Below are 21,344 nucleotides of genomic sequence, written 5' to 3' on the forward strand. Positions count from 1 at the left end.
GTGGCCGTCCCAGGTATATATACCCCTCAGCCGAGCCCGTGACGTGTGCGGGGCGGCCTAACGAGCACAGGTGATTATAGTTCTCGGGTTTGTCTACGTGCGGGGCCGCCCAACGAGCAGTGATGGCGGTGGGCGGGGCTGCGGTCATTGCTCGTGGGTGCCGCGTCCAGGGCTCAGATCACTAGCTCCAAAGAATGTAGTGCTCGTGTATTTCCTTTTGTAATGCCGAAGTTTTGTTTTTTCGGGAGGCCTTGGCTTTACTGGAATACGTATATGACGACAGAATAGTACTTGTATGGTTAGGAAGCGAAAGATGTCACGTGTTAATACAACCAATCTATATTCTTTTATGTACTATAAGAGGCTATGGTTTTACGAGAGGGTTCAGTAAAAGGTTAAGTACATATTCCTCGTTAATTGTTACATATTCTGAGGACGACAATTTTATTTCTGGTGAGTTTTGATTTGTTTGCTACTTAGTTTACTGCATTTTTTTTTTAATTAATTATTATTATTATTATTATTTTTTTTTTTTGCGGAAAGCAGTGTGCATATGGAGTTTGGAAGGGGGAAGGAGGACAGAAAAACATGGAGATTTGCGAGAAAGGATAATCCCGCATCAAGTAAATGAAAACGCGGAAACAAATAGGAATTATAGGATGACCTTAGCCAGAAAATTACCGACCCCCACCCCGGGCAAACTAGGCTACTGCTTAAATGTCCCTTTCATGGTGTATATAAGTAATTAAATGCACTGATAACGATATATAAGTCTGAGGTGTAATTCGGGATATTGGCAATTACGATTTTTTAAGAGGAACTGAAATACAGATTGAGGAAAAGTGATGCTGTGAGTCGTTAGGCGATCGAAATACCTCTCTCCTATTGTTCATAATGATGATTAAATGCGGTAAGAATGAATATAAGTGTAATTTGAGGTGTATATAGGCTTATTTCAGTGTATTGGGGAGGTAGAGGCGCGGCCCACATATAAGGAGAGAGGAAAAAAATATAAATTCTTAATAGGGTCATAAGAAACAATTAGTAGGCTACCAGTGCATTCGTTTTTTTTTCCCGAGAGCAGAGAAGGCATCCAAGAGCGAATACCAAATAAGATGAAAAGCCTGCAAAATTATAATGAATACTGTTCCTGTAACGAGATAAAAAATAAAAAAAAATCGTAATGGCTTATTCTTAAACGATTGGGGGAGCTGTCTTGATAGAGAGAGCGAGTAGCAAATAATATATATATATATATATATATATATATATATATATATATATATATATATATATATATATATATATATATATATATATATATATATATATATATATATATATATATATATATATAGATATAGATATAGATATATAGATATAGATAGATAGATAGATAGATATAGATAGATAGATAAGTAGAACTATAATAGACTAATGTTCCTAAAACGATATAAAAAGAATAGAAATGGCTTGTTTATTCTCTAACGACTGGAGCGGTGTATTGATGCAAACGAGGGAAAGGCTACTTCAGAGTTTAGTAACAGTAACCGTGATGAGATAATGAAGATGCTGGCTAACTCTTGCATGAGGGAGTTGGACAGCCGCTCATTGGTTATTAATGGTAATGGCTCAATTAAGAAAAGAGGTGTAGGTGTGTGACTCAGGAACGGAGGGAGGGATAGCAGTTCATTTTGAGGTCATTATAGCTGGGCACGATAACAGAAAACCTTATTCCCGATAACCGATAACTGATAATGATAACCCTTAACGGCGATAACCGATATTCGTTAACTAGAGACACAAATATAGGCGATAACCGATAACCGATACCCGATATAAATCCACAATTCCGATACTAGCTAGCGATAAGTCCGATAGGCGAAAACGATACTATATTGATATTTCAGATAGAACAACATTGATGAATTCAAATTTTCATTATCTGTATTTTAGGAAACTTACAAAACCTTAAAACCACACGTTGACACGTACATATGGACGGTAATACTAGAAATGCCTGAACCGGTGTTGTGTTATTTGGCGTCTCCACCGTCAAAAATTGTTGATTGATTGATTGATAGTTTATTGTTGCAGGTAAACAACAAGGGAGAAGGGTGGAACATGCCATCCCAACCCCCAGGCAGGACAGAGTGTGATTATACAACTATTAATACATGTGTGGGTAGCACCATGAAACTAAAAAGATACAATGGTAGGAAGGAAAGCACAACAAGGGAGATCACCCATAAAGTGATTGATTGATTGATAGTTTATTGTTGCAGGTAAACAACAAGGGAGAAGGGAAGAACATGCCATCCCAACCCCCAGGCAGGACAGAAGAAATTAAGCAAAACGCAATGCTATTATTTCGATGTATTAGAAACAATAGCTAGCTAGATTAACCTAGGAAATTAAACCAAAACGCAAAAGAAAAGGATCTATTGTATACCATAATAAAAACAAAAAAACAGTTAGGCTCGTGGTCAGGCTGCCGCGCGCCCTTGGCCACTCGGCGGGAGGATGGCGGTGAATATGGACCTCAGCTCCAAGGCCCTAGCGACGCCCAAGGACGCCTCCCACGTCCACTACGTCCCCTGCAGCAGTGAGTACAACGGCGACGCGGAGGTGGACAAGTACTTCAAGCTGACTGTGAGCGAGGGAGACGGCGAGGAGGAGAAGGGTGAGTAAAGATGAAGTATTGCCTGTTGTGTTCACGGCGGGAGGGTCGACTGCCGTGTTTGAAGGAAAGGAGGAAGAAAGGAAGGGGAATAATATAGACTGAAGAATGGAGAAGGTGAAAGGGAAGAGAAGGAAGGAAGGAGAATAATAGAGACTGAAGAATGGAGAAGGAAGGAAGGAGAATAATATAGACTGAAGAATGGAGAAGGTGAAAGGGAAGAGAAGGAAGGAGAATAATAGAGACTGAAGAATGGAGAAGGTGAAAGGGAAGAGAAGGAAGGAAAGAGAATAATAGAGACTGAAGAATGGAGAAGGTGAAAGGGAAGAGAAGGAAGGAAGGAGAAAAATAGAGACTGAAGAATGGAGAAGGTGAAAGGGAAGAGAAAGAAGGAAAGAAAGGAAGGAAGGAGAAAAATAGACAGGAATGGAGAAGGTGAAAGGGAAGAGAAGGAAGGAAGGAGAATAATATAGACTGAAGAATGGAGAAGGTGAAAGGGAAGAGAGGGAAGGAAAGAAAGGAAGGAAGAATAATAATATAGACAAGATTGGAGAAAGGAAAAGAGAAGAAGGAAGAAAGACACGAATGAAGTGAAAAATTGAGAATATGGAGGATTTTCCGTAGTAGATTGTTTGTAGGAAAAGTCCAAAGCAATAGTAGGGTAAGGGTGGCACACTTACCTGCACTTCAGACATTTACCAGGACACAAGAAAGAAGCATTGCAGGATGGCACACACCAGGACTTAAGACATTTACCAGGACACAATAAAGAGACATTTCGGTGGTGCTGGAGGCCGTGTCGTATGAGTGTGTAACAAAAACATATTCACCTGTCATGTACGATTAAACAGGTGAGGTAGCGTTTACGTGTGATGTCTCCTAAAGTTACTCACCTGCTGTTGCTCCACCCACTTGTCAGGACGAGACCCGCCAGTGAAATTATGGGGCTGCCTCTATAGTTTACTGGTAGGCTGGTCAGGTTGGCACAGTGGAAGGGCTAGGCTGTCATTTTCTGTAGGGTAAATTTTATTGTTTAGTTAGGTTTGTCTGGTCATTGGTCACAGTGTTAGAAGGACTTGGTGCAGGGGTTGCCATTTGTCACCACCCATGAAAGGTAAATTTTATTCAAACCTTTTCCCCATTCCAGTATGTCAGAGTCTAATGCTGCTGCCTTCAGGAAAGTTAAATAGGGTAGAGCAAAAATATGTAAGGCAATTTTGTATTTGTAGTATATACATTTTCTCTACTTTTTTTTTTTTTTGTGGGGGGGGGGGATAGTTTAATTTCCTGAAACTAGTAACATAGTGGTGGTCAATAACATGGCCCCTTGTTATCAGTAACTTAGCACCTCTGGTTGTGGCAGATTGACTTGGCCTATGCAGAGGCAGGACTATAATCAAACTTGGCAGCCACCCACTCCTTGGTGACATACTGTCCCCTGAGATGATGACCTCATGCCTCGACACCAAACCAATGTAAATTAAAAGCTGAAATATCCTAAATCTAATGTAACCTCTCTGATACTGTGTTCACATTGACAAATGCATGTGACCATTTTCATATACTCAGGACAGTAAGAGCTGAGTGTCCACAGACTTGAACCCAACGCTTTTACCAATCAAATCAGTCCAAAATGTCAGGTGTTTTGTGTAATGCGAGACTTTGCAAAATGTCTCAAAGTATTAGGTTAATATATTGGCGTCATTAGGTTTCCACCCTTAGTGGCGCTAGGTTTCTATCCTTTAGGTTAAGGTTGGCTCCCTTGTGCATGTCATCATTCATGCCTTTCGGCACACTACTTTGTTTCCATGGTCAGGTTAAATTTCATCCTGGGTTAGTCAGCACTCAACCTTACCAGATGCTCACCCTTCCTTTCCTTTTGGGCTGGTTATTAGTACTGGGGTAAGGTAAACTGGAAACATGGATGTCACACTTGCCCCATGTCCCTAATAGGAAGTGACCCTTTATATTACATGAACTTTTAGATACAGTGAGGTAATCTTTCATGTGGTAGGCTTCTGTAATTTGTTACACCTAACCAAAGTTGTGTGTGTTTGCTACAGGGCTTGATGGCCGGCTGCGTGGGTTCCCTCTCAAGGGCAGCGAGATCAAGGTGCCGGAGGGGTACACCGGGGTAGTGCTGAAGGATGCCCAGGCCGTCGGGGAGGGCGAGGGGCGCCGCATGGTGAGGGGCGTGGCGCGCTTTGACACCTTCACCTACTGGAACTGGGACCGGCAGCCGTCGCGCTCGGACAAGTATCAACAAGCGCTGGACTGGCTGGAGGTGGCGAGCGTGGTGAGTGGAGACTGGGGTGGGGCTGTTGTGTATTTACCTATTTGTAGTCTACCGGGCCCACGCTAAGCTCTAATAGTCCCGTCTCCATATCTACATTCATCTAACCTTTCCTTCATTTGATGGACACTGCTCGCCTCCACCACCTCTTCCCACAAGCTGTTCCATGTGTTAACACTTCTGTGGAAAACATTACTTTTTCAAGTCACTCAAACAGGTTCCTTTATTAAATTTCTTTCCATGTCCTCTCACCCTCTGTGTTCTTGCAGTTGAGAAGAGATCATCTCTATCCACCTCATCAAACTTATTTACCAACTTATATAGCGTGATCAGATCTCATCTCTCCCTTCTTTGTTTTAGTGTCCTCAACGCCATCTCCCTCAATCTGTCTTCATACATCATATTCAAGAGTTCTGGGACCATTTTAGCTGCAATTCTCTGTAACCTTTCCAACTTTCTGATATCCTTCTTTTTGTGAGGCGACCACACAACTGCAGCGTATTCTAGTTTTTGTCTTATCAGTGTTGTTATTATTTTCTTCATTATTTTTTTGTCCATATAGTGGAATGATACCCTTATATTTTGCATCATCCTGTAGGATTCTTCAAATAATTTATTTATGTGCTGTGTGTGTGTGTGTGTGTGTGTGTGTGTGTGTGTGTGCATAACTCACATTGATCAAAGACTTTTAATAGTCCCGATGTTTGGATGGGAATTTACAAGCAGCAATTGATTGAGATAGAAATAATGAAGAAATAAGAATATTCACCTATATTGTAAGAAATGATCAATTATGTAATGGCACTCAAGGATTTGAAGAAGCCGAGATTAACCCGGTAGTAGCAGGGACCACGTTTCTTAATGGTCCCTCCAAGCGAGAAAAATGAGAAAAAATCACCCCTCACACAAACCATTTATAATATATATCAAAGCATTTGTGATCAAATTATGTATCGTCTATTTTTGGGGGGGTTATATTATGGCACAAATTTGGACCGTCGCTGCTACACGGTAAAGCCACAAATTTGGCTCGTATCTGCTATCGGGTTAAGGAAATAAAGACTAAAATTTTCTTTATCTTTACTAATTTCTTCTATCTCCTGTTTCAGATCCATGGGACCAAGGATTGATTGCCATAAGTTCTGCATAAGATAATAAGGTACAAAACTGGTGTCTGGAGTTGGTATAGTTTGGTTGTGTTGTCCTCTGTTCTGAAGACAGCAGTGTTTAATATTTAGGTTTTGCTGCACCACAACTAACCCGGTGTAGTAGAGGGGCGGTGTGGTGCCTGGTAGCTAATGAGAAGATCAGGGCTTGAGATATCCTGAGTTCTGGTGCCGAGTTTTGTATAACACTGAGTGGACCCCCCCCCCCCCTTTTTTTTTTTTTTTTCCCACAAGGAAGCAACTTAAGGTCAAAAGAAAATAACACGTAAGCACTGCTCCTTTAAAGAAAATATAATTTAATGGACAGAAAAGAGGGTCAATTTTGAATGGAGAAGTCTTGCTACTCTTAGTAGCATTTTTATTAAAGCTGGCAACAGGCCTCCCCCACACTTCACAGCACTGCAGTCCCGAAGTAAAGGTCAGTCATCAGGTCAATAATCCTTGCAGGAATCCCATGGGTCCACAGAATGTCCCAGAGTGCCTCATGATGAGCTGCGTCAAATGCCTTCATGAGATTGACATGGGCTGGGATCAGGTCGTTGTTCTCTTCCCAGCCATAAACCCAGATTGCTCAGGGCTCTGTAACTTTAGCAGATGAGATTGACTTTGCATTAGAGTGGATGAGCAAGCACTTTGGCTGGCTCACTAAGCAAAGTAGTACCACAGTAATCATTGCAGTCCTGGCAGTCAGAATTAAGGGGTTATTTTGTCTGCCTGTCTTTGAGGTTTAGTGAAAAACTTATTCATTCAGGAATTTTATTGAAACCACCACCACCTCTACCCTGCTGCCTGGCGTGTGCCCAAGGGAGGGTTAGCACTACGTACTTGTAGCGGTAGCACTACACTAATGCCACGGACACCAAGTAGCCTAGTATGTACTACTCCTAGGACTAGCACTGTATTTATCTGATAGTAGATTGTATGTGTTATTTTAAGTTGAAGTATTTAAGTATCGGAAAGAAAAATACACTATGAGCTGCCAGAATCCATTTATACACCTTATTCCAAGGCTTTTAATGACCTGTGTTTGGGGGGAACAAAACAAAATAAAAGAAAGGAAACACTGCTCACTCAATGCTTGGAGGAGGCAAGTCCTTCCCATTAAGTACGGCGTGCACACATGGGCAAAGAAGTGCTGGAGGGAAACTGGAGATCCAAGATATTTAATGAATCGATCCAGTGTTCAGTTGCCGACAAAACAATCAATCCACCTTTTTACACATCCCTTCCTTGCCATTCACCTTCCACCCCATGTGACCTTCACACACAAATAGGCAAAAGTTTAAAGTTAGGTGGATTAATACTTTTGCCTGCAGCTGTACTAAGGAATATGTTGGTATTTGGAGAGTAGCACTGGGTTAGGGAGATCCAGCATCCTTACCCATGGACTTTGTTTAATTAAATGGCTTTTATCTTTCTTTTTGTGTGGAATCACTACAGACACCTGGTTCTTTGTTGCTTATTTCTAGATAGATGATGAAAATGTGCCCTATTTCACTATGGGATTCTGAAAAATAACCTAAAATAAGGGGGAAAAAAAAGTAAAATATTGTTCTTTTTGAGCTTAGCAACTTGTACTCTGCAGCTCTTCTAAGGCCACAATAATGGTGCCTCTCCTGTCATGTTATGAAAATGTGGACTCGAGCCATCACAGACATGAGCCAAGCATCTTGCAGAGCCTCCCAGTCACCCACCAGTACAGTATACGTCACAGTATACATTATATTTTGGCCAAATTCAGAGCTCATCATGACAAGCATCAGTAGTAGCTTAATTAGTGGCATTCTTAGCAGACAACAATGACATGGTCTTTATTGTCTGAACTGGTTGTCTATTAATGTGGGAAGCACAGGTTTAGAGATTTCTGAATTCATGGTTGTTGTACTTTGTAGTAGATTGTCCTTAAAATCATTTTTCCCTGAAATCAACCATCTGTCTGTAGGATGAGTGACTTGTTTAAATCATGCCAGCCTCTTCATCGTTTAATTATACCATAATCATTAGTGAGACCATTCCATAAACAGATGTGGGTCATGCCTGTCCTGGAACTTGCCCTTTCTGGCTTTACAAGTGTGTGTACCTTGGAATGAAAAGGCACATGAGGCTTTCATGTGTGATTTCAATATTAGTTTAGGTATAGAGACCAAAGACTGTCATTATCTTTGGTAATGAGAATCTGACACCACAGGTTGTGATGAATATCCACACAAAGAAATCCAACTGCACAAATGCTAATGATATTCCAGGAAAATACTCAGCCTTGAGCTTTTACTGTATTTAAAAAGAAAAGTTTATGTGAAAGGCCAGTGAAAAGTTAATGGGTGATGTTGAGATTCTGTTTTGTCAGTGAAACAAACCTGGGCTACTTAATCTAAAAGTAACAGAAGACTGGCAAGGTTACTAAAAAAATCTTAATCATGTTGTTAGCCTTGAATTAGTAATTTCACATATATTCTGAGTATTGTTCCATTCTTTTAAACCTTGAATTATTTATAGTCCATGTTGAGAGACTGCTGCAGTGTTGGGCTGAGAGCAGTGGTGGTGGCCCCTCAATGCACAACCAACAGTCAGTGCGTGAGCCTCAGTCTGGCTTCTAGGAAACTGGTGGTGGTGGAGGGTCATGGATCATCACACCATCACATACACAAACTAAACTACAGTAGTATTCCAAAGCTGCTCTGAGTTCAGGTTTGCTTTACTATAAAAATACAATAAATAAATGGCCAAACAGCGCACACACACGTCAGTCATTAAAAAAAACTGCCACTAATGCACAGGAACACAGCTCAAGGGAAGGGAACAACGGTGCGTCATCCCAGAATGTAGGGCAGCTTGGCCGGGTCCGAGAGGGCACACGCGAGCACATAAAGGAAGCCCAGATAAGCATTGAGCTTGGCAGTCCTCTGGGGGATAGTGGCCTTGCTTACTGTTCTGAAGTGGCGTTCCAGCCGGAAAGCTTCAGGGATGGTGATGAGGGGAAGGAAGAGCATCACGCTGTACTTAATGCCCCACACCACAAACATGGTGTACGGAGCGAAGAGGAACACTGCGTACAGCACCTCCGAGGCTGTGGAGCCAATGAGGATGGACAGCGTGACTATGCCTGCCCGCTTATCCGACTCCATGTCCCTGGTGTTGTTGGAGTGCAGGATGGCCTCGGTGTTGAGGGCAAGTGGCACTGCGTACAGGATGGTGGCCCAGTGCACGTGGCCCACCTGCACCATGTAAGAGAACAGCACCGTCATCGGCCCAAACTGGATGAGGATGAGCACGTCCCCGAGTGCAATATATTTGAATCCAACGCCACCTGTGTACAGGAAGGAGCTGGAGAGACCCCCAAAGTAGGCAAGGGCAAGGTGTTCCAGGCGGGCCGGTGTCACCATAGTAAGGATGACAAAGCCAACGCATCCTGCCGAATAGAGGATCACACCCAGTGTCACAATCTCATCCTTTGAGAGTAGTTGATCCACCAGTGTGCGGTCATCACTCTTCTTGCTGTCAATGCCCTTGATGTAGTCAAAGTAAGTGTTGACAACATTCCCAGCGGCATGAACCGAGAGTGCTGTGAGCGCCGTGGTGAAGAGTGCCACCAGGCTGATGTCCCCTGTGGCCTTGCTTGCCAGCGTGCTCCCCAGCAGCACTGGCATCAGAGAGGCGCTGAAGGACCATGGCCGCAGGGCAAGCACGTAGGCCGACAGCTTCATGAGGGGCGACCCATGGCTGTTTCCCTTGTCCTTCCTGCCCTCACTGTTCCCACTCATGTCCATGGGCCTGCCAAGAGAGAGAATGTGAGACTTACATAATAATTTACTGTGATGAGTATTACAAGTATTATGATTATAAAAATTAAGAATGCTACAGAATACAAAGATACTACATGAAGTGACATGTGGCATGAGGTCGGTTTCATTCACAAGTGACACAGATGTGGAAAAGATAAGTCACCTCCTAAGAACACCTGACCACTCAAAATAGTCACACCTTGTCCCCATGACCTTGCCTCTGAAACAGCTGGAGCCTTTACTCCAGCAACAGGAAAACTTGTCTCTTGGAACCCAAACCACACAGCTCAAGTGTGGACAGCAAAACCTGAGCCACTAATGAAGTGACTACTGTGTGTTTAGAATGTGCGTGGTGTGAGGCAGGGCAGCAGGGGGCTGTGCACGCAGCGGGGATGGCGGGGCCGCGGGGCGGGGCAGACCTTTGGGAGGCGGCGGTCACCCGCGGCTCAAGCCTGGCATTTCCTGACCCCCGCCACCTGCTGCACCGCCGCCGGGGACACCTGAGCCTCACCTGTGGCTGGCTGCGGCACGCTGGCTGGCTCAGTGCATCGCGGGGCGGGGCGGGGCGGCCTGCGGGGAAGGGTTGGCCTGGCGGGGCGGGCGTCTTCCTCCTCCACGGACACTCTTGCGCAGGGAATCTTTCTCAGTAAGCCTCCAGCCGCGGCCCACGCGTGCCTGTCAGCCCACTCAGGGAGGAATGGCACACCAAAGGTAGCGGTGGGCGGGCTGAGGGCAGGAGGTGTGTCCCCGGGGTGGGCGTGCGAGCCTTCACTCCGCGGCGGAGACTGTACCGCGGCGGTAAACACGGCGGGGCGGGCGCCGCGCCGGGAGGCCGAGGGAGGGAGTGCTGAGGGCCGCACTTGAACGCCCATCACACCGAGTGACGTGAGGGTTAAATTTATCCTTAATGCCTCTTGGCCATTCTCCACACGAGGTTACCCTTGGTACTTATATTACGTGCGAAAGTGGAAAGAATAATTTATGGTTAGATATACCTTTGTAACGTGGTATTTTTGCGTGGATTATATGTTGCAATTGTTATTTTTAATGAACTTGACACAAAAAATATGAATCCGTGTTCGTCATATGTAGAGGTAGGCGGCTCGCCTCGAACAGCACCGGCCTGACAGGTGTGGCGCGAAACTTGAAACTCGCCGGCCAGTGTTCATCGCGGCTCAGGTAGCACTGAGCCGAGACACGCGGGCACAGCTAAGTTTCACGATTATTACAGTTTACGTCTATGCATAACTGTCGCACTTAGGTAGGCTGTATAGATCCAGCAGCAATGATGGCCAGGAATCATTGCAAGGCTCAGTGCTTCAGCAGAGTAATCAGTTTATTGTGTGGTATTTACAAGCATCAGTCAGCTTGCCCACACCCCTGATAATACCAATTGTGTCTTGTGTTATAGTAAAGGGGCAATACATCTTCCCAAACTACTATGTGGTCCAAATGGTCTAATAATATGATTGTAGAATCTCTTCTATATTGAGCTTTTATTAAAACCACTTAAAATAGCTTACTCATGGTGCTACCTTCAAGAAATGTCCCAAACTGACAACACTTACTGTTACAGATGACAACTTCAAGTAAGCCACAATCTCTCACATCAGGAGGGAATGACTGATATACTGGTGAGGAAAGACCCTGCTTAGCCATAACCAGATAGTGGATTCAGCAGGGCACCAGCTGGTCCCAAGGCCTCCATCACAATGGCAGGGACACAAGGAGAATGCTGTGGGGTAGAAGTCCAACCCTGTGATCTGCACAGGGATTGCAGACTCAACAGCCTCACCTGGACTGCACACAACATGCTCTTATTATTACACAAGTATCATAGCCTCCATGGTGCAGTGGTTAGCATGGGTACTAAGCATAATTCTGCAGGCTTGGGTTTAAATCCCAGCCTGGACAGTCTGCACGCAGCTCATCCTGCTGTTCATCCACCCTTTTAGGCTGGGTAATAATGTATATTTGTGGAAAGTCAAGCAAGGTAACTTGGAAGTTGCATTTGCCGTGTCCTGACGTAATAGGTTCTCACCCATGACAGGCTGAAGGGTTAAGGGGATAGAGATGAACATTGTGGCCACATTCAGCTAAACTGTATGCCCCTAACTTTACATTTACAGGCTCTAAGATAAAATCCAAACTAGTCAGTATATGTAAACTGCCCCCTCTCTCTTGACTGAATGGCTTCACAGCAAAGAGCTTGGCTTGTGTCTGTAAAGATAACATTTCATGTTCCAATCATGGTCATTCCTTAGTGATACAGATGACAACCAACCCAAATAGAGGCGAAGTTGAATAAGTGGGATACTACTAATCTTGTCTAATGGATTCCATTTTTTACAAATGCCAGATGTGGGAAATCACTAAGACTCGACTTCTGCAGTAGCATATAGTTAGGTGATTTATAGTAAAGTTGGGGCATATGCTACAACTGCACGAGGCCTCGATGCTTATCTCCTTTGCATTGGTCCTTGAGTCTGTGGTGAGAAGAACCCATTGCCCGTGTTACCACAGTTTACCTTCCCCAGGCAGACACGGATCCAGGAAAAAAGTTTTTTGGGGGCTGAATGCCAGGATTTTTGCAGGTGGAAGCGGCATTAGCATTACCAGTTATCCATTCTCGGCAGTCCTGCTCCTGAATAACTGGTGGACTGACCTGAATCAATGGGCATAACATCCTGGACTTGGTGCCAAAGCATTCCTGGGTGGCCAGTGTTCTTCGGATCTGAATGAGTCGGCCGATTCCTCTGAGAAAAAGAATTGTTATAGCCACAGCGCACTTTTGAGCTGGTTTTCCTGTATCTGCTCAGGACCATGGGGTCCCCCACCCCCCCTGGATCTGCCAATGTCCCCAAGTATCCATCTATTAGCCTGCCAGAAAGGGAGGATGAACAGATAGGTAAACTGCATACCGACTACCAAGGCCATGATACAGATGCAGTCCTGCAAATTTGTAGCTGGGCGTGGTAACCACACCACCATTACTTGTCATGCTGGAATTCAATACACCACCTAATCTTTTTGTTTGTGTGCTAACTCATTATGACAGCAGTTACATATCCCAGCTCTTAGCCATCAAACACCAGCACTTTCCTTTCATCTTTTTCTTGTTAGTTCTTTTTTCTCCTCTTCCTCTCTCTTCTTTTGTCTATCTCTACTTTCCAAGCTCTTCTCTTTCCCTTTACCATAATCCTCCAAGCCACGTCTCCCTACCTTCCAACCATATCACTACATTTTCCATATTTAGAGCCACACTATGGTACCTATATTTAATGGGACATGTACACCCAGATGCTGTTGTGTGGTTTATAGCTAACCTCATCCCCTTGTAATACAGTTCATTTTATATTTCTTTGCAGTAATGAGTAGAATTTATTTTTATTTGGGTGGGCTTAGTTAACTAGTTATTGATGATCTATTAAACACTTTAGCAACTGTGATCATGTGTTGTGCTGCTGCTTCACACAGGGCTGTGCTAAACCCTCACGCTGGTCAGAACTTCTTTGAGTGGTCAGAACTTCTTTGAGGATGCATCAATGTAAAAAACAGTTTTGGGAATTGTCTTATTTTGGGAAATCCAAGAATATTAGTTCCAAATTTGTATGCACCCTTAACATTGTATATGTAAATCAAAATGACCTCTTAGAGGCTTGTACTTCTACACAAGGAAAAGGGCAACACATCCATTCTCAGTGAACTCTGCCTGATAACATGTCCCTCATTCAGAGCAGGTTGAAATACCACATCAAATATTTCCTCTTTTTTTGTTTGTTATATACAGAAGAGAACTCTTTACATTCACAATTTCATTATAAAATCATATCTATACACCAAAAGCAATGTTGCCATTGATTAAGTTACTCTCAGGCTGAATGTACATGGTGGAGCGAGTGACCCGCAAGTGAGAGTATGGCGTGGACAGAGGCACCCGAGAAGACAGGGCACTTCACCCCCGCCACACACCAGCTACAGGAGAGACAGCCCATCACGGTAGTGGGCAGGCGTGTCTATGCCTTGGCTGCCAGTGCCTTGAGGTCAGCCATGCACTGCTTGAGGGTGGCAGCTTCCTGGGCGGGGGTGATGGAGGCCTTGACGTTGTTCACGATCCAGTTCACCATGTGCTTCTGCTCCAGCCGGGTCTTGACGTTGGCCACTTCCAGCTGGTAGTCCAGACGCTTCTTGACCTGCACAGGGAAGGGAGAAAAGAAGACGATGAGATCCTGACCTTTATGAATCTGAATGTACTGATAAACTGACCTCCCATCACTCCTCTTTATCCTGCATGTCACTCATCTTCCTCTTCTCTGGGACAAATATATTTAAAATCGGGCGAGTACATGTTTTTCGCTCAGCGTGGCCGGGAAACCCTAAATTACCATGTGGTGAGGTTTGTTTTCATAAAATTAAAACCCCTCCCCCTTGGGGGGGCTTTAGAGTATATCGGACATGCTGTCATAAGAGACGTTGTCAACATATGCGTATATATCATTCATATATACGATTAAATTAATTTAGATTATTTATTTCTTTATTTTTTTCATCTCTGTCATCATCCTCTTCAGGCAGGGGAGGCAGGAGAGGAGAGAAGCCCCAGTGGAGGACAGATGGGAAACAGATGGGAAGATCCGTCCAGCCAAAAACTTCCCTCTCCAAAAAGCCAAAAAAACAAAAAAACCAAAGGCAAAAGGCAAAAGTCACCAAAATCTTAGAAAGGGGGACCAGATGCCTTATCATTCTGAGGTAAGTCAACAAGGTATATATACTAATGAGAATGTGATTTTTCACCAGATAGATACAAATAAAAAATGTTTAGGAGCTGATATCTCAAAATTCACTTCCAATAAAACGTAGATAGGTAAACAAAGTTTCTATGGTATTTTTTTCAAAGCGATTAACTGAAAAATAAAGCCTGTGAAACAAAAAAATGAAAAAGAAGCTTTGTTTGAGTCTCTCCTAAACTTCACCCGATTTTGATGAAATTCGCAGAATATCATTTCTTTACGTCAACAAACAACATACTACAATTTTAAAGCTATTGGACATACCATATGCGCAGGAGGAGACCCATAGGCGTTCCCCTTAAATGCACTGATGAACTGATCCTCCCCTCTTTTATCCTGCATGTGTTAACCCTTTCATTGCTAAACGCTTGCAACGAGCACTAGCATAACACTACCCATTGATCGCATATTTTTTTTACTGAATTTGAGTTCTAAATAACTTTTTTATATATGGGTTTTCAGCTTTTTTGTTCATTGGACAATGTAAAGTACAACCTCAGTGCTAACATTTGGACTATGTGTTGGCAATGTTTTGTTTCCATATAATAATTTTTTTTATTACGTAACCAAACACATTTCACTGTTTCGGTGTAAAATATATGAAAAAAATATTCTATGGCGCTTAGAAGAGTTTTGTCTTGATGGAAATTTAGTCTCACCATTACCCTATTGAATGAACTTACCCAATTGGAAATGTCTTTTATAGGTTATCAGAATTTTAACCAAAAATGCCAATAACTTACATTTCGAGAAATCATCGTTTTTACATTATGTTACCATAATATGTTTGATATTCTATTTCTGCAATGTATTTTTTATTCTACAGATATTTCTGAGTTATGGTACCTGGTCCCCTCCTTTTCAAAGGATATTATACACTCAATGGTGTGGGTATCATGGGGCACCACCCCACTCATTGTAGATAGGTTTTTACTCAGAAGCCTCCAGGCTTATAATGTTTTTTCTGCTGCCTTGCTGGCTTGTTTTCTTGTCTTTTTCTTCTTCCTCTTTTCGTTCTTGGCTCTGCTTGTCCTCTTTTCCTTCCGCTCAAGAGAATCTATGAAGTTGGAGGACCTCTTGAACCCAAGCGAGGTCAGGAGGTTGGCTTCACTGTGCCCAAAGTTATGTTCCAGGATTGTGACCTGGGACACAAAGACAGTCCTATGTAGGCCACAGAATTTGTCTTTTGAAGCCTTCCTCCAGACCTTTCTGTGTAGGCTCTCATTTCTGTTCTGTGTCCTCCCCTTCAGGCACTTCTCCAGCAGCTCTGGTCTTGTGAGGTCACAGTACACCGTCCTGATGAGGCTGAGGTTGTCGTATGATATGTGGGACAAGTAAATCCTCTTGTCAGTGTGTGGTGCTGGTCTCTCCCCTTTTGCCAGGCTTCTCTGCACCCAGCACCGTGAGGATTGACTCTTTCGGCACAGCTGATGTTATTCATTTTTGGTGGCAGTGTGGTGATAATAGCTGGCCATATCGCTGACCTCATGCTACCAACAGTCTCATGCTTGTCTCTGACAGCCTTTGTGTAGTATGAGGAGATCTTGTCAATAACTTCGTCAGTCAGCTGCTTTGCAGCTACATATATCAACAAACTGCCTAAAAATCATACAAATAACGTAATAAACACATAACACCTTTGTTCTAGAGCGCGGTCGCGCGCCACTCCAGGCCTGAGATAGTGTCAGATAATGGCTAATTTCCATTGGAAACAGGCATCGTACCACTAAGATATTTTAAAATGGTTATCCATGAACATAGACCAAAGTAGAAATGCGAAAAACAGAAAATCGAATTTTAGGGGGATATTTCTTCTCAAACGCGCCCCTTAACACATCCCCCAGCCTCTCCTCAGCTGCACCTCTCCCTCCCTCAATACATTCCCCAGCCTCATCTCTCCTCCCTTAGCAGCTCCCTGTGGGCTAGCTTAGTTAGCTATCAGGTATTTTAGATATCTAGCGGGTAGTCTAGTTAGCTAGTGGGTAGTTTAGATAGGTGCTCTACATGCACCCGTAACTGCCTGTACTCGTTTTCACTAGAGTAGAACCTACTTAAGAGACTTGTGTGTTTCCGTCATCCCTTAAGTACATACGCACAACCTACACTCCCCACATCCCATCTTACCTCAGAGTGCACTTGGGCCAGCCTCTCCCTGTAGGTGGCCTCGAGCTGCAGGCCAACATTCTCCCTCTTGGCATCAAACAGCATGACCTCCCCCTTGGCTGAGTGCTGGGCCTGCTTCTCACCCTCAATGGCCTCCTTCACGTTCTCGATGCTGCCGTTACGATACTGCCCCCAGGAGTTCTCGATTTCCTGGTGGGAGAGAAGTTGGGTTTACTAAGATGGCTTGGACGCACACCCCACACAATTACACGTCAAGAAGAGTCAAGCCGCCCAGTCAGATTGACAAAACTAAAGAATATCATGTCAATGGAATCAGAGTATAAGATCGTCAAGAGTGGGGGAGACAAATCCCGTCCAATCCTGCAAGTGAAAATTATTACATTAAATGAAAATAAAATAAAAAGACTGGAGTATCCATATCAGACAGTAGCTATAAAAGATCTATAAAATCATTAGTAAGATAGATTATAAAGTAGAGAGAAGAACTGAAGGTAGAAAATAAGGTAAAAAGAAACTGCAAAGATGTAAGTCCATTTGTACCCACTATTGTCAAACACACATATTATCTCTCTCTGTCTACTTTTCCCACATCATCCCGGTTTGCTTCTCACTTACTCTCCATTCAGCTCTTCTTTTTCTTCCTCCTCCTCCTCTGCCTCTCCCTCCATTCAATATTACTACAATTTAAACTTTTCCTTCCATTCACTCTCCTTTCATCTCCTCCTCCCAGCTTTCCCACCCTCTGATCCCTCCCTCTACCTTTCCTTTAATTTTTTACCCTCTCATCTCTTACCCATACACCCATTCCTCCTATTTACCCCTTCTCCTTGTCCACACTCCACCTCACCTCAATCTCCTTGTCCAGAGACTTGCCAAGCCCAGGCCCAAACTTCTTGACGGCATACAGGACCATGATGAAGATGGAGAGACCTGTGTAGTACTCGTGCTCCATGACGTAGATCTCCTTGGAGCACAGGAAGGTGGTCAGCCCCAGGCCCAGCATGTACGGGCCTGTACAGGGGTGGAGGAGAAGGGGTGAGGGAATGTGTTAGTGATGATAGGAGTATGTGTGTGTGTGTCTGGAAGGAGTGTGTGTGGTAATGACTGGAGGGAGTGTATCAAGGGGAAGAGTATGAGAAGTTATGAGGAAGGGTGAGATATTGATGGGGTGTGTAAGAAAAACGAAGAAGTGAGAGGTGGTGGATTCAAGAAGTTAAAGAAAAGGGCTACAGTTTAAAACATAGTAAGTATAACGATAAATAAATGGAAAAATATGAAATAAAAATAAATGGGTAAAGTAAAATAATCAAATTCACAAAATTTTAAGTATGAAGGTTAAATAAAACTAAAAATAAACAATTAGGAAGGGGATGGGAAGATCTAGTTAAATATTTACAACACCAAAGGAGAATGTCAGCAAAATACAGATAAAATAATGAGATATACAGAACAGTAGCCTGTGTGTGTGTGTGTATCAATGCATACATACCAGTCACACCGGTCTTGGGGTAGAGGAACTGGAACCACTCCTCGGGGACGAAGCCGAGGCGCACCTTGCCGGGCTCAACGGGCCTCACCCTGCGTGGGAAGTTGACCTCATCCCTCTCCTCCGCCCGAAGCACAACACTGGTGCTGGTGGGCCTCACCAGCACCAGAGGCCGCACCTCCTGGACTGTTGGGTTTGAGATTGTGTAATGTTAGGAATTCACACTTCAGTTTTAAGCAGCAGAATTGGGGAACCTTATAAAGAAAAGTATTTGAATCTATTGAAATTATTTAACCTAAAATAATTTAGGAATCTATTGAAATTATTTAGCCATAAAGCAGAATTGGGGGATCTCATTTAGAAAAGTGTGTGAATCTATTGAAATCAAATAATCAAGAAACAGAAATGGGTAACCTTATTCAGACAAGCATTTAAACCTACTGAAACTACTTAACCTATCAAGAGAATTGGGGAACATTATATTTTTAGAAAGGCATTCAAACATATCTAAATTACATAACCTAACACATTTAGTATTCAGTTTAACATTTCATTTTACTTGACATTCCATACATTCATCCTATGGTGTCAATAGTTATAGGAATACAGATGAATTTGAGTCTCCTCATTAACTTTACCTAAATCTGCATAACTTCATCTCTTGGTTGTTACATAATCAAGGTCACAGGAATGCAGCTGAGATATTACAACACACATTATCATATCAGCCCTAAGAGAGTAAGATACAGGAGAAAAAGAAAATCAAACTGCATGGTACAATTTCTCACCCCGTCCCCCCCCTCCATCAGCTGATTTGCCGAATAATCCCCTACCTATACTAGAAAAGTCTTACAGGTGACAACAACTTCCTTACATAGTCTCACCATATCTGTCCACACCTGCATTGCCATACCTGTACTAAAAACCCCGAAATAAATACGAGAAAACAAAAAAAAGGTCGATATTTCAACCCTTGCTAATATCACCCTAAGCCCATAATCCACGAATATGCATCCATCGCTAACCTTTTCTACCTCTTCTTTATCAATGTTGAGGAGATAATCGCCAGAATTACCCAAAAATAAGAAAGACGAGAGAATAAAGATGTTCGATATTTCAACTCTTGCTAATATCACCCTAAGCCATTAAATTAAGAACATATATCCATCCCTGTCGTTTCCTACCTTTACTTTATCAATATTGAGGAGATAATCACAAGAAATAACCTAACACTAACCAATCCCAGAAAATGGACAAGTTCGATATTTTAACTCTTGCTAATATCACCCTACGCTCATAAACCACGAATATGCATCCATCACTAACGTTTTCTACCTATTCTTCATCAATACTGAGGAGATAATCGAACCGTCAGGCTGATAAAGAGGACGAAGAGGAAAAAATAAAGGAAGATTCTGCTAAAGGGAGAATCAGCCGGCCCTCAAGAGTCACCGGGGTCAGTCATTTTTCCCTTTTTAACTCCATTCCCAGCTATTATTACCCTCCCACAGCAAGCAAATCCATAAAACATCCCTCCCGCTTCTTAAATACCCGCCATGAAGGGAAAATATAAGCCAGAAAAGACAAAATAAGGGAAAATTCTCACCAGATCGAGCGGCCAGTCGGGACAACATCTCTCAGGGCAAGATGGCGGTCAACTGAGCATCTGAAGAGGTGTTGGTGGAGTATATTTATTTTAATGATATAATGGAGATTTGACTGGTTATATAGGGCCATAGTGTGCTCTATGGCTATTTTGTATTTCTATGAGGCTGTATATCTATTTCAATGTTATAATGGCTTTCTACAACAATAAACTTATCAATCAATCAATCAATCTTTCTATCAGCTGGCTTCTATTTCTATTAGGCTTTATATTTATTTCAGTGATATATTTGGCTTGGCTGATTGTACAGAGTTGCTTGACTTTGTTAGTTAGTGGTGTATTTTTTATCAGGCTTGTATTTCTATCAAGCTGTATATTTATTTCAGCGATGTAATGGAAGATTAGAGTGGCTACACGTCCTTATCTTAGAGCTATTCTGTATTTCTCTCAAGGTTGTGTATTAATTAAAGGCACGCGGATGTGCTGTGAATAAGCCTGTGATGTGATATAATGGAAAATTAACTTGGTTGTAGACTTATTTTTTAGTGTTAAACTGTTATATGGCTATCATGTATTTATATTAAGCTGTATTTTAAATGTACGTATAATATCCCTTTAATGACATGACGGATTCCCATTTGACCCTAATAAGTATAGATGACACGATGAATTTACTGATAGGGTTCGATATCACTGCATCTTTATATTGACTTCACGTATCCTGTAATTAAGATATCATGATAAATCTCTCCCTAATTTCCTCACATACAGATAACATAAAACAAGTATTCTTTGGCTTACTATCTATTAACAAGCCAATATAAAACCCAGCCGAACCTTTTAATAGATTCGGATCCTACAAACTACTATTCTTTCGTCTCTTATTGGAAGTCAGCTGATAACCAAAACATTGAAGGAGGAAAACAAGGCGAGGCAGGAAACACTGAGGAAGGGAGAGCGCACGTTTGTCAATATTGAAATCCCTTAAAAGACAGGTAAGAATCGTTGTACATAAAGAAAGGAACACCAAAACGAGGGTAATGGAAGGGAGAGTAAAATAATAATAAAATAACTGAAGTAGGAAAGCAGGGCAAGGCAGGAAACACTGAGGAAGAGAGAGCACTCGTTTGTCAATATTAAAATCTCTTAGAAGACAGGTAAGAATCATTGTACATAATAAAAGGAACACCAAAACGAGGATAATGGAAGGGAGAGTAAAATATAATAAAATAATTGAAGTAGGAAAACCGGGCAAGTCAGGAAACACTGAGGAAGGGAGAGCACACGTTTATCAATATTGAAATCCCTTTGAAGACAGGTAAGAACTGTTGTACATAAAGAAAGGAACACCAACACGAGGGTAACGGAAGGGAGTGTAAAATAATAGTAAAATAATTGAAGGAGGAAAATAAGGCGA

The 21,344-nt window shown here is 42.7% G+C and overlaps 3 protein-coding genes across 7 annotated transcripts; 1 reads left to right on the top strand and 2 right to left on the bottom strand.

Moving 5' to 3' along the window:
• Positions 1-2,490: 2,490 nt before the first annotated feature.
• On the top strand, positions 2,491-13,626 carry LOC127005019 (ribonuclease H2 subunit C-like). 3 transcript variants are annotated; one of them, XM_050873459.1, is made up of 4 exons: positions 2,491-2,683; positions 4,744-4,976; positions 6,083-6,132; positions 11,498-13,626. In XM_050873459.1, exons 1-3 carry the CDS (start codon positions 2,524-2,526, stop codon positions 6,101-6,103), a joined length of 414 nt encoding a protein of 137 aa, XP_050729416.1. In that variant the 5' UTR covers positions 2,491-2,523; the 3' UTR covers positions 6,104-6,132; positions 11,498-13,626. The 3 variants fall into 3 exon arrangements, with proteins under 3 accessions (XP_050729416.1, XP_050729415.1, XP_050729414.1); XM_050873458.1 differs by lacking the exon at positions 11,498-13,626 and adding an exon at positions 6,891-7,141; XM_050873457.1 differs by lacking the exon at positions 11,498-13,626 and having other exon boundaries at positions 2,493-2,683; positions 6,083-7,141.
• LOC127005016 (ubiA prenyltransferase domain-containing protein 1 homolog) lies at positions 6,369-10,579 on the bottom strand. Of its 3 annotated transcripts, none has more exons than XM_050873454.1 (2): positions 10,433-10,579; positions 6,369-9,910 (listed from the first exon to the last, which is right to left on the bottom strand). In XM_050873454.1, exon 2 carries the CDS (start codon positions 9,904-9,906, stop codon positions 8,950-8,952), a length of 957 nt encoding a protein of 318 aa, XP_050729411.1. In that variant the 5' UTR covers positions 9,907-9,910; positions 10,433-10,579; the 3' UTR covers positions 6,369-8,949. The 3 variants fall into 3 exon arrangements, with proteins under 3 accessions (XP_050729411.1, XP_050729412.1, XP_050729410.1); XM_050873455.1 differs by lacking the exon at positions 10,433-10,579 and adding an exon at positions 10,140-10,420; XM_050873453.1 differs by lacking the exon at positions 10,433-10,579 and adding an exon at positions 10,121-10,420.
• Positions 13,627-13,678: 52 nt separating the features above from the next.
• LOC127005018 (ATP synthase subunit b, mitochondrial-like) lies at positions 13,679-20,071 on the bottom strand. Its single transcript, XM_050873456.1, has 5 exons — positions 19,928-20,071; positions 18,325-18,507; positions 17,683-17,846; positions 16,836-17,024; positions 13,679-14,114 (listed from the first exon to the last, which is right to left on the bottom strand). Exons 1-5 carry the CDS (start codon positions 19,953-19,955, stop codon positions 13,938-13,940), a joined length of 741 nt encoding a protein of 246 aa, XP_050729413.1. The 5' UTR covers positions 19,956-20,071; the 3' UTR covers positions 13,679-13,937.
• Positions 20,072-21,344: the final 1,273 nt, after the last annotated feature.

The sequence above is a fragment of the Eriocheir sinensis genome, chromosome 29, assembly GCF_024679095.1.
Source record: "Eriocheir sinensis breed Jianghai 21 chromosome 29, ASM2467909v1, whole genome shotgun sequence".
Classification (NCBI taxonomy): Eukaryota; Metazoa; Arthropoda; class Malacostraca; order Decapoda; family Varunidae; genus Eriocheir; species Eriocheir sinensis.